Source organism: Balaenoptera ricei, chromosome 5, assembly GCF_028023285.1.
Source record: "Balaenoptera ricei isolate mBalRic1 chromosome 5, mBalRic1.hap2, whole genome shotgun sequence".
Lineage (NCBI taxonomy): Eukaryota > Metazoa > Chordata > Mammalia > Artiodactyla > Balaenopteridae > Balaenoptera > Balaenoptera ricei.
Genome location: NC_082643.1, coordinates 67,952,765 through 67,965,984, shown reverse-complemented (window position 1 = coordinate 67,965,984; position 13,220 = coordinate 67,952,765). Strand labels below are relative to the sequence as shown.

The 13,220-nt window shown below is 41.5% G+C and overlaps 1 protein-coding gene across 2 annotated transcripts in view; it reads left to right on the top strand.

Annotated features, from left to right (window-relative positions):
• Positions 1-10,939, top strand: part of KIT (KIT proto-oncogene, receptor tyrosine kinase) — an 84,396-nt gene extending 73,457 nt beyond the window's left edge. For both annotated transcript variants that reach the window (XM_059922981.1, XM_059922980.1), the window contains exons 15-21: positions 1,049-1,140; positions 1,657-1,784; positions 2,860-2,982; positions 6,463-6,574; positions 6,690-6,789; positions 7,139-7,244; positions 8,692-10,939. In XM_059922981.1, coding sequence (XP_059778964.1) covers positions 1,049-1,140; positions 1,657-1,784; positions 2,860-2,982; positions 6,463-6,574; positions 6,690-6,789; positions 7,139-7,244; positions 8,692-8,820 — 790 coding nt within the window. In that variant the 3' untranslated portion in view covers positions 8,821-10,939. The remainder of the gene's footprint in view (positions 1-1,048; positions 1,141-1,656; positions 1,785-2,859; positions 2,983-6,462; positions 6,575-6,689; positions 6,790-7,138; positions 7,245-8,691) is intronic.
• Positions 10,940-13,220: the final 2,281 nt, after the last annotated feature.

The window sequence follows — 13,220 nt, the reverse complement described above, 5'->3', positions numbered from 1 at the left end:
GGTTTCCTCTTTCCTTTTTATTTACTATATCCCCTACATTTTGAGAAGGCAAGACTTGTCTCCTAAACTTAACCCCAGGCCCTCAAGGAGACCTTGGTAAATATTGTTGATAGGTGGTTACCTCCTAAAGTGTTTTTCTATACCTCTGGCTAAAGTTTTAAATCCTTGGTGAAGCTTTTTAATTCTTTTTTCAATCCTGTAAACTTTGAGTAGTGACAAGTGGAAGTAAAATGCAGTATAAACCAAACCATCTTTTGTTAGTTTCTGTAGCGCACATCCTCTTTATATGAATAAATGAGCCACTTTGCCTTTTTTCTAAAACCTTGGCCCCCTATATATTTTTTAACTTTCTGAAGTAATGGCCTAAATTGTTCAGTCCTGTTTGTGTTTTTTGTGCTTTGGGATCCCATATGGGATTGGAACCACCAGCACACTCTGAAGGAGATTGTTGTCATGGTGTTTCTATGCTAATCAGAAGCAGGAAGTACTAGAAATCTTGAAGACTCTCCAGCCAAATGTTGCAGATTCAAGAGGTCCAGATGGTTCAGAAAATCATCCAAATTATTGGTGTTTATCTGAACCAAACTTGGTTTTTTTAAACCTTCTTCCATCAGTTGCTGTATGTTAGCGATCTCTGTCTTCCCCCACTAATAACACATCTCAGAAGCTCTGGTTCTTTGTCTCTTTCATCTTGTCTCTCTTGAGGCTAATTTAGAGAGTTTGAAGTAATGTGGGATAATGGTTTTGGTTCTCTGCTTCTCATTAAATCCCTGGTGTCAAGAGGTGGGAAATTTCTGACCTGAGTTCCATCTACTGTTGAACACAAAAAAGGCCATCTAATTCCTGGGGATTGGACCCGAATGTTGAATATTAAAAACTCAGATCTTACTGAACAAGATTTTCCTCATTGAAACTTGGCAACGCTTTCTTTAAATAAAAGCAGCCTCTTATGTTCAAAAAGGGATGGGGAGATAGAGCCTGGCCCTGTGTGCTCCCCCATTTCCCATTTTATTTAATCATGATTTGATGGATGTTTCATCTCTCCCAGCGGTGATAGTACTAATGAGTACATGGACATGAAACCCGGAGTTTCTTATGTTGTACCAACCAAGGCAGACAAAAGGAGATCTGCAAGAATAGGTGGGTACCTATCAAGCAATAAAAACAACTTCATTGACAGAGGGTTTCTCATACCACTGTGGAATCTAACACCATTCCTGTAGTGACCGGTTTTCCTTGAGGATAGGATCCATTGCCATAGGATCCAGTGGCAATGCCAGTGGTCAATGGCAGTTAAGGGTTGCAAGTGGATATTTGGGGTCAGGGCATGTGTTATTGTATCTGAGCATCTTACTGCATATATGATAACATGCATATCAAAATATATCACATACATATTTTGCATATAAAAAATATGAGACTTTTGTATTCATCCACTGTTCTTCTTCCCTGAAGATTTAGTAACTTAGCCCAGGATTGGGAATATTAGCTTTGTGATTCAGTACCTACCTGTCCTTAACACTGGGGAGGTGATTTGCCTGCAAGTTCACATCAGTTCCTTGATTACCAGCCCTTGGAGGTATTGTTGTCACTGTCTTTTACTCTCCTTATCTTGAAGGTTTTAATTGCTAGGAAAATCCCTTCTCCTCCTAACAGGTTCATACATAGAAAGAGACATGACTCCTGCCATCATGGAAGATGATGAGTTGGCCCTAGACCTGGAGGACTTGTTGAGCTTTTCTTACCAGGTGGCAAAGGGCATGGCATTCCTTGCCTCAAAGAATGTAAGTGGGGGTGATTCTCAGAAGAGTCCTCTCCTTGCCCCCATGGCCCCCAAGGGGCATTTTAGAGCCATAGTTAGAAGGCAGAGTGTCATTTGAAATGTGGTAACCAAAAGCAGAGGAAATACAGTTTCTTCATGTTCTAACTGCTGTCTCTTCGGAATTCATGTTCTCATTTATAAGCTTTGAAGTGCAAGCCTGTCTAAATGAGCTTTCTATGAATATATTTTTTTTATATGCAATGAATTCATTTAAAACTTGGCTTTTAGGATATAGGAGCTGCTCTTAGAAAATAAAGAGATAATTATTTTATCAGCCAAAGGAAGCGGTAACTCATGTAGTTGCAGTGCTCGGTGAAGCATATACTTGGGTCTTTTTGAAGTTAGACCTCAAATATTGCACGTATGGTTTACAAAGTGCAGGGGAGTAAGGAATCAAGAGAGAGCAATAAACATTTGATCAGAAGGTTGGGGGTGGGAAGAGAATGATGGAACCAAAACAAGGAACATGGTCTCTGGAAGGGTGAGAGGAATTCCTTAGGAAATGGGACAAGCAGAATAGAATGAGGTTACACAACCTACCCTTAAGTATCATTGGTGACATTTCCAAACAATTACCAAACTAAAAGAGGATATAGGATGGCTGAAATAAAGAGCCTCTTCCCTTTGTCCTTAGGAGGTATCAAATTGAAGTTGTAGACATTTTAGAAACTCTTTAAAAGGACATTCAAAGAGAAGCATGTAAAATGAGTTTTCCGTTTAAAAAAATGATGCGACTATTTATAATGTATTTTCCTATGAATGAAAGTAGTCCTAAGGAAAAAAAGAGGCATTTATTCAAGTTGGTTTTGAAAGTGATTATAGTAATTAAGGTCCTAACAATGTGAAACACAAATCTGAACATCATTCAAAGTGTAATCTAGATATTTATTTTTGGTGCACTGAATAGTTTAAACGTAAAGCAAAAGTATTGGCACTGTATGACATAAGCAGCATTCTAGTATTAAACATAGCTTTCACTCTTTAAAAGTTTAAAATAAATGTAAATGGTTTTCTTTTGTCTCCCACTCTCCTAATAGTGTATTCATAGAGACCTGGCAGCCAGAAATATCCTCCTTACTCATGGTCGAATCACCAAGATTTGTGATTTTGGTCTAGCCAGAGACATCAAGAATGATTCTAATTATGTGGTCAAAGGAAACGTGAGTACCCACTCTCTCTTGACAGTCCAGTGAAGGAGTTTTGTCTCAAGTTTTCTTAAGTATTGCTTTTTATGATTTTCATAATGCAAATCCTACGTTTGCGGTACCATGCATTTTAGCAGTCAAATTAAGTGTACTTTAGCAAAATTCCGATAATAGAAATCCTAATTCTAATTGTGTAATTATGGAGCATGTGAAGGAAACAGAAATAGCCTTAATTTTCATTATAGCCTGAGAATAGCAATGAACTTGATTTTGTTCAAGTGAAACAAATGTGGACCTGAAGGTCACAGCAGGAGAATTTTATTTTGAGATTGACATGCTATGTGAAAAAGATAATGTTAAGTCTAACATAATGTTCAGAGTTAGGTATATAGAATGTTGAATCTTACAATCAAGAGAGCTTATTAAAGACATTCATAAGGAACAATTGGCTTACGGAACATAGTGATTTTATTTCAAAGTGCTTTCATTGCCAATTTTCATTGTATCATCAGGACAAACCCTTGGCATTAGAATGCAAGTCTTCACATTTTAAAAGTTGGAGAAACTAAAAACACAGTGTATTTTAGTGATATTTGTCTGAGATGACACAGGTCAGTAGAGGCTGAAACTAGAGCCTATGATTTCTAGAGGAATATCCCATTAGTATGGGAAGCCAATAGTCTTGAACATATATTCTTCTACATCTGTTTTCCCAGGCCCATACCTATAGTCCAGAGCTATTCCTGGAGGTAGCTCTTGTGTGCCTTATGATGATGTAATATTACCTTCTCCATCACTATGGCATCTCTGTGGGTGGGCTGTATTAGACTTGTTTTTTTTGCAGAAACGTTCCTGGATTTACTTCCTGATGATTGCATGCATTTCTAGTAACTCGCTAAGGCTACGAGTGTTAATAACACCAAGTCCTCTCCGTCCTGGTACACTATTGGAAGGAAGAATGAAAGGTGGTTTTCTATCCAGGCCTTTGAGTATTGACAAAAGGCTACTGGGTTCTGGACCCAGTCTTGCTGAGTTCGAACCTGGGTCTATCGTTTAGTGGCTGTGTAATATTTGGCAAGGATTACCCCAGCACCTCTGAACCTTGGTTTTTCTCCTTTTGGTAATAATACTGTCACCTGCCTCATAAAGTTGTTGTGAGGATTAAATGAGTTAATATACATAGTAGAGTGTTTAGAATAGTGCCAGGCACACTGTGGCTAATACTTATATGAGGCACTTATTATTCTGGCTAGATGTCTTATTTGGAATCTAAATAATCATGACAGTGGTTATGCTGCAGCTTCTTAATAGCCCGTTCTTGGCTAGTGACCTTAGTTGGAATTAACAAGGATGGGTCAGGTGGTTTGGTCCCACCAGGCTTCAGATTGTGGACTCCAGCTAAGCCAGTTCAACTAACCAGTCACAGATATCACTCTTCACCAGACTACTGGGTAAGGGGACCTAATGGGACAAAATTAAAAGCAGGGAAACTCACACAACATGTTATTGGCCCCAAATTTACGTTATAGTCATTTGAGACCTCCTCGTTGTGTCAGTTCCTCTGAAAGTTCTTCACACGCGTTCTTGGTCATTTTTGTGCTGTGGCCCCTATCATAGTCTGGTGACACCTGTGGATCCCTTGTCAGAACACTGTTTTAAATGCATAAAATACATAGGATACTGAGAAAAGCCGTTAAATGGAAATGAAGTTATTAAAATATTAAAAAGTACCTCTGTGATATTCATTACACGTGCTTCTTTGTTACACAGAATAACATGTTCTAACTGTGGGTCTAACAACTACTGTAATTTCTAAGTGATGAATATAAAACTGTAATATGAAGGTATCTGTGTTACTGTTGGTGACAAAGTCACAGGCACTGCTAAGACCTGGTGCTTTATTGCCTGCATTCATAATTTAAGGAAATGCTCAACTTTAGTTAGTGAACACAAGAATGTAATTTTTTCCCTTCCAAGTTCACAAGCCCCTGAATTCAAGACACCTTGTAAATCTCAGGTTAAGGGCCTCTATAAGAGCTTTAGCACAAAATCTGGGAGGGGATACTGGAAAGCATTTTTTTTTTCCTACCGACTGAAATAACTTTAAGACCAGAAAAAATTGTCTTCCCAGTTTTCAATCCTAAATGGATTAAGCGAAGGATTGATTCACCTTTTTATGGTAAATTAAGATCCAGGAATCCAGAAATGTCTCTAAGAGGAATAGTCACAGAAAGTTTGGCTCGAGGTTAGCGGGAGGAGTTCAGGATGTGAAGTTCGGCCATTGAATTTAAACCCCGAATCTGCCACTCACCACCTTGGAATAGTCATAGTCAGCATATCTGCTACTCTCTATCACATGCTTGCTTATACAGGGCAATTTTTCAGACACTAGTGAGTCAGCAGTACCCAGCTAAGCACTGGTACCCATATTATCTCATTTAACCCACAAGACAACTCATGGAATTTGAAGTATTATTTTTGCTTTACAGAAGAATATCCTGAGGCTTAATTATAGATGCATAAGTGACTTTCCCACTGTATTCGTAAGGGATAGTTTTGGTTGCATATGACAGAACACCCCAAAAAAAGGAAAACAAGTATAGGAGTAGCAGGCCGGGCCTGGTATGGAGGTTCCATGATGTACTAGGGGAGCGAATTCCTCCACCTTTCTTTTTTTTTTTTTTTTTTTCTTTTTACCATCCTTGGTGTAGCCCTTATCTTCATGGTCCATGATATGGCCATGAGAGAGCCAGCCAACACACCCAGAAGGCAGGATAATGGAGGAAGAGACAAGAAGGAAAAGACCACAGGGCACATGCCAGCTTCATTTTAAGGAAGTTTTCCTAAAGCTGTCACACAACACTTATATACCTTAGTGGCCAAAACTGAGCCACATGGCTGCGCGCAGCTGGGAAGGAGCTGGGTCATGCAGTCCTTACCGTGGGAGGCCATGTTTCTATTAAGGGAAGAGGGTAAACAGCGTTCAGTGGTAACTAACCTCTGTGTTACACAAGGCCAGTGGTGGAGCCAGGGTTAGACCCATGTATCTGTGTCTGACATCTGTGCTCCTATCCACCACACTGTGCAGACTCAATGTCCCCATCTTGAAAATGGGGATAGTATACAGTTGAACAATGCAGGGGTGAATCTCAGTATAAATTAGAGCCAGCCCTCCGTATCCACGGTTCCTCTGCATCCTTGGATTCGACGCACCACAGACCGTGTAGCATTTATTATTGAAAAATATTCATGTGTAAGTGGACCCGTGCAGTTCAAACCCTCGTTGTTCAAGGGGCAGCTGTACCTGTGATCCACCTATTTCAGAGGCAGTCGGGGTCATCTGAGGTTATGTGGGTGGAAGGCCTTCGTGAGATGCCCGTCAAGTTCTCACCTCCACCTCTCAGCAGAAGCAACATTTATAGGAATATTTTCTGTTCCGTTTTTTTTTTGAGCTTCATAATTAACATTGTTGACTCTGTTATGCTTCCATTGCAGGCTCGGCTACCTGTGAAGTGGATGGCACCAGAGAGCATTTTCAACTGTGTGTACACGTTTGAAAGTGATGTCTGGTCCTATGGGATTTTTCTGTGGGAGCTGTTCTCTTTAGGTAAAACGAGCCTTGCCAAAGGCTCCTTGATCAGACTCAGAGTATCTTCTTTAAGGTGTTGTCAGCGTCCTGCTTGCTTATTGTTACACTGATTTGCAAACTGTTTGTGCCTCAGGAAGCAGCCCCTACCCTGGAATGCCAGTCGATTCTAAATTCTACAAGATGATCAAGGAAGGTTTCCGAATGCTCAGCCCTGAGCACGCACCTGCGGAAATGTAAGGGCCCAGACATTCTTCCTTCAGATAATGTTTCCCCTTTTATTTTCCTTTTTAAAGACAAGCTCAGATGTTGAGGGTTTTCACTAGCACAGTTTGAAATGTCACTTGGTTCCCTTTTTATGACATCCTGGTCAAATGTCATTTCTGTAGCTGATTTTCATAATTCTTGTCACCAAATATACAGAAAGTTTTGGCAGCATCTCATAGACAGAGTTTTATTTTATGCCCATGTCATTCACTATGTCCAGTTGCGTAGGCCTGGAATTATTTTTGAAATTGCTGCATGGCATACACCTGAAGACCAGTTAAGGGCATTGAGGAGTGATAAATGGCCCTCGTTTTGCAGGTATGACATCATGAAGACTTGCTGGGATGCTGACCCCCTGAAAAGGCCAACATTTCAGCAGATTGTGCAGCTGATTGAGAAGCAGATTTCAGAGAGCACCAATCATGTGAGTACACTCTAGCCAGGCATAGGACCTCCGTTCTCTTGGTTCCAAGCGTGTCCTCCTTCTCAGGCTCTGGGGGTAAGGACTAAGCTACCCACCCCTTCTCTCCTTGGCTTAGGCTGTAAATTGGGCTTTGGGTAGGAAAGTAAAGCAATGGAAACAGTTTCTTTTTTTTGCCCAACCCCCCATTCTGGGCCAAGGGCTATGAGATGAGGAGGTGAAAGAGTAGAGGACTTGGCACTCAGAAGTGTGGACATAGATGTTTCCGTAAGGATTTGCCACGTTTCCTCTTCCACCCCAAGTGCTGGTCATGGGGTCGGCATGTGCTCTGCCTCACGTGTCAGGCTATTCAGCCTTTGGAGGGTTGGGGTGATGTGCACTAGAATAAAATCAGAGAAAAGACAGCTTGTTGCTGCAGTAAAATAAACCTTCAGCTCAAGAAAGCATAACCAGAACGTGGCAGATAGCTGTCATGGCCACAAGCCATAGAGAATGAAGAGTTGTTTGAAGTTGGGAGATCCCTCCCAGTGATTTGAGGAGGGGGGAAATCAAAACTCAAATCCATCATTTCTTAGGCTGTTAAGGAAGAATGAGTGATCCTTACTTTGACTCAGATTTTTTTTAAGCTGCTTTTTTTCCGGCTTGTGTGTTTGGAGCTGTCTTTTCTTCAGCATATACCACTGATACTTTTGGGTCGAAACTTGCTCTTCCGGGTGTCAAAGCACATTTTTGAATTAAACAGCATTTCACACCCAAGAGCCTAGTTCTCAATGGAAGACCCCTGGAAGGACCACCGATTTCTTAGTGACTGACATCAGCCTTTGCATTGGAGTTGGCTGTAGAGATTTATACACCTTTTAAAAAAGTTAGGGCTTCCCTGGTGGCACAGTGGTTGAGAATCTGTCTGCCAATGCAGGGGACACGGGTTCGAGCCCTGGTCTGGGAAGATCCCACATGCCACGGAGCAACTGGGCCCGTGAGCCACAATTACTGAGCCTGCGCGTCTGGAGCCTGTGCTCCGCAACAAGAGAGGCCGCGATAGTGAGAGGCCCGCGCACCGCGATGAAGAGTGGCCCCCGCTTGCCGCAACTAGAGAAAGCCCTCGCACAGAAACGAAGACTCAACACAGTCATAAATAATAAATAAATAAATAAAAGACCGCGAATTTCTTAAAAAAAAAAGTTAGATCGTTCTCTTTCCCAGATGTGTCCCAGCAGAAAAGCACATTTTGCACCATCCCTTCTTAGGTAATCAGACCTTGGGGGAAAATGAGGGCTAGAACAAAGCTTGTCTTTGGTCAGTATGATGTGGTTCTTGGCTGTAAGGTCTCGTAAACCCTCCTGGCTTTAGGAGTCTTCATAAGTTGTGATTCTGAGGCCGCAGATGTGCCCCTTTGTTGCTGTGCTCATTACGGGGACTGGCGTATTAACTGCGGACTTGTTTTCCTCAGATTTATTCCAACTTAGCGAAGTGCAGCCCCCATCGGGAGACCCCCGCGGTGGACCGTTCCGTGCGGATCAACTCGGTGGGCAGCAGCGCGTCCTCCACGCAGCCTCTGCTTGTGCACGAAGACGTCTGAAGCAGAATGTGCATCCGGGGGTGGGGGGGGGACCCCCCCCTGACAAGAACGGCCCCCACTCCTTTGGTTTTCATAATGGTTATTTTGTTTTCCTTCGACTCAAATCCTACTCCAGGGTAGTGGACACCCCACTGTACTCCTGTCTTTATGAGCACACTTTAGTGGCCGATGATTTCTGTCATCAGCTACCATCGAGCTGCATATGTTCCCGATAGCAAGCTAGCCCCCGTTAATGGAATAACTTCAGACTTGGAGAAAGGGTGGGTGGGATGGGCTGTAGACACCCTGAGTCCTTCCCAGGGCTTCTCCAATTTCTGCCTGAAAAGTAGAGTTGATAGTTTATTTGAATACATGGCAGTAGTCACCTTCATTCCTCATAATCATCCGTAATGATATGATGATGCAGCAAGATTAGAAGCCGAAAGCTCATCCCTTGATGTGGAAAATAGAATGTTGTTCAAAGGGCAGAAGCCTATGAGTATCTGGGCTCAAGAAATCTAGTATTTCACGCTGGGAGTGAGACGTAGGCCGTGGAAAAATGCTTTCCAGGCACGCATAGACTGCTGGGTGAGAGCCTTTGTGCTCCTGACCTGGTTTCTAAATAGAGTTCACAATTAGGGAGCTGAATTGGAGAGAAGGCCTCCACATCCTGCATTTTGTATATACTCATCTATAAATTGTACAGATTCACATATTTGAGGGGGGAAACCCACAAGGTGTAGTTTCTGGATACGATTCTGGCTTGAGTCTGCTGTGTGTAGGAATAGCTGAAGAGCCAGACAAGTTTGAAGGAAACAGTTAGTGCTTTTTTTTTTTTTTTTCTTTTTTAAAGAAAATACATAATTGCCAAGCACAATCTTAACAGAGATCTCCTTTGTAGCCGATGAACTTGCTCTAGAGATTGTCCAGAACAAGCTGACCAGCTTCAGAATGGCATTGTGTTCAGTGGATTTGATGCCGTTTGAAAAAGTGACCGATTTACTGCATGACTCCGGCAGAAGTGACAAAGCAGTACTGTCTTAGTTGGATTCTTCTGTAGCCGGAAATAAACTTTAGATTCAGCCTCCGTCGCAGGCATGTCCTAGACACTGGGCCAGTATCTATATAAGTGTGTATGTGTGCGCGCGTGTGTATGCTTGTAGACAAATATTTTGGGAGTAGTCTTGCCTTGAGCCCAAGAGGGTCCTTCAGTACCCAGGAAGTCGCTTGGCTTTCTTCAGCACAGCTCTTGTTTCGCTCCACCTAGCTGTGTAGAGAAGCTTACCAAAAGCTTACGAAGAGGCATATAGGAAGTGGAGTGCTTAAGTACCTGTTTATTTGCAATCCACCTGCACTTAAGGCACTCTGTTATTTATACTCAACATACTCTACCTGTTCCTTAGACCTTATTAATGCTACTTTCCCACTGAAACATATTTAAATTTTACACTTTAGGCTGTAGCCTGGATATTACTCTTAGAGTTTACCTTTTTTTTCCCTGCCCAACTATGAGAGATCCACGGGTACATGGCAAGGTTTGTGTGTTATCTCGTGAGATTCAGGTATGCTGCCCTCACGGTTTTCTCCTCCTAGGTCCCTTAGCTTTCATTTAGAGAACTGTGGCCATTTATCTGGAAGTAACCATTTGCACTGGAGTTCTATGCTCTCGCACCTTTCCAAAGGTAACAGGTTGGGGCGTTTTGTTGTCACGTAAGAAGTTGTCGCTGTTTGCCATACTATGAAAAATTTCCTTTGTGTTTCTATTGACCTTGGTTATAGTAAGAAATATGGTTGTTAATTGTAGATGTCTAGGTACTTCAGGGGCACTTCACTGAGAGTTTTGTCTTGGATATTCTTGAAAGTTTATATTTTTATAATTTTTTTTTTTTTTTACATCCCATGTTTCTTTGGCAGTGGCTTAATGTTTGAAATTATTTTGTGGCTTTTTTTGGTAAATATTGAAATGTAGCAATAATGTCTTTTGACTATTCCCAAGCCCATGAGTCCTTGAAAATATTTTTTATATATACAGTAAGTAACTTTATGTGTAAATATGTAAGCGGTGCAAGTTTAAAGGATGTTGATGTTCTCTATGTTTTTTCTCTGATATGTTGTCCAATTGTTCACAGTTCTGAAGAATTCTAATAAAAGTGTAAATATATAAATCAAGTGGAATTTTTAATTATTTCAGACTCAGGGAAATTAAACTTGAAAGTGTTAAAGTGCATTCACCCTGGCATTAGAATGATTTGTACCTAGTATGCATAAGATACATGCGAGGCTACCAGATTGCTAGGATTTATATACTTAAAGATTCAACAGACATCTGTTAAGAATTTGTATGTGCTGTATTTTCTCATTTTATCTCTACAACCCAAGGTCTCCATTTAAATTGAGAAATAAATATAGAACACATTGAGATTACTGCACATTGCAATGATGATTATTAGGTTGATTCATGTGAAATGACCATCCTGGTTAGCAGCAATTTTATGTGGTTCAATCTAATATAACTGGCATGTTTCTTCCTAAAAAAGATTGTCTAAAAATTAATATGAACAGTAAAGTAATTCACAAGGTTGACAAGGAATCCCAAGAACGTGGTTTGTATTCTTGTTGGCTTGGATTTTTAACATCCCTCCTGAGATGTTCATGCCCCACCCTTTAATCTTTATTCTCACTTGCTTCTGGAACAAAGTGAAGTTCTATCGCTTGCTTGGAGGGAGGGGACTTGTGCCTTTTAATTTGGTACTGTCCTGTGGCTGGAGCAACCTTTGTGATCAGGAGGGACTGTCCAGACCATTGGAACCTGCATAGAGCCTGAGTGTTATTCCAGCTTAAAACAAAGAATCACCCCAAACCACAAAATCCTATTAAAAATGAGTTAAGCACACAAAACACCATCAGTTTTATTTTCTTTATTGACATGGCATCTACACCTGCAGAAGTAACTCCTGGAAGGAGAGGGAAAAGGGGTGAAAGGTGAACTGTAATGAAGAGGAATCCTTTTAAAATCAGGAGGGAATGGTGTGGCCAGAAACATCAATAATCAATGAAAAACAGACCCACATTTCAGTCAAGCGTTTTCTGTTATATTATTACAGACAGGAATGAATGCTAACTGACCACAAAACAAAGAAATCCTTTATGAATGGTTTCATTGTCATTTAGACTTTTTCATGTGTGTGCAATCAAGAGTTAGAAGCAGTCCCTGGCCCTTATATTATTAGTGTAGCTGTTACCTTCACTGGCCCAGCTTTTAATCACAAAGTAGATGCTTGGTGTCCAGTCTCTCACTGGGTTCAAAGGTGCCAGCCTTGTCTCGACCCCTTACTGCTCTGTGACATTGGGCAGATGAACTCCTCTCATTTTCCAAAACTGTGGTAACTGCCTCAATGTACTAAAATGAAGCTGTCAGACCACCTTGTTCATATGCCTATTACATAAATAGCATTCAAAAATGGTGACTTTTGGGGCTTCCCTGGTGGCGCAGTGGTTAAGAATCTGCTTGCCAATGCAGGGGACACGGGTTCGAGCCCTGGTCCGGGAAGATCCCACATGCCGCGGAGCAACTAAGCCCATGCACCACAACTACTGAGCCTGCGCTCTAGAGCCCGGGAGCCACAACTACTGAGCCTGTGCACCGCAACTACTCAAGCCCGCGCACCTAGAGCCCGTGCTCCGCAACAAGAGAAGCCACCGCAATGAGAAGCCCACACACCACAAGGAAGAGTAGCCCCTGCTCGCGGCAACTAGAGAAAGCCCACGCACAGCAACGAAGACCCAACGCAGCCAATAAATAAATTAATTAATTAATTAATAAAATAAAAAAGAATGCTTACTTAAAAAAAAAAAAAAGGTGACTTTTGTCATGGCTGATTAGGCTCGTTAGGAAGGAAGAAGATGCTCCCGTACCAACGTAACCCAATGGTTACCCCGCATAGAACTCTACAGTCAAAAATGTGCTTCTAGCTGTTGTCTTTCTCTAAAATGCAAACGGTACCATACTAGTTTGCTGTGAAAATTGACTTTGCTATAGAGATTTCTGTTTTATTAAAATCCCAACTTTTTAGCCAGGAATTCAAGGCTCTCTATTCTTGCTCCAGCCTTCCCTCCATGCGTCTCTCATGTTACCCTCGACTCATAAATATGCCCCACTCTTCTGCTTCCATCCATTCTGACTTTATGTTGTCTCTTCTCTCCCAACAAGCCCCCCACCCTTCAAGACCAGGGAAATAATCTCAATTGGAAGTTGCCTTTGAATCCCCATGACATTTGGTACCCATCATTTTTATTGCTCTTAACAATCTATTCTGCCTGGTACTGTAATTATTTTGATTTTTGTGTTATCTCCTCCCCACCGATACTATAGTCAGTGTTAAAATTAATTAACATAAAATACCTGTATGTGGTGGGTCACT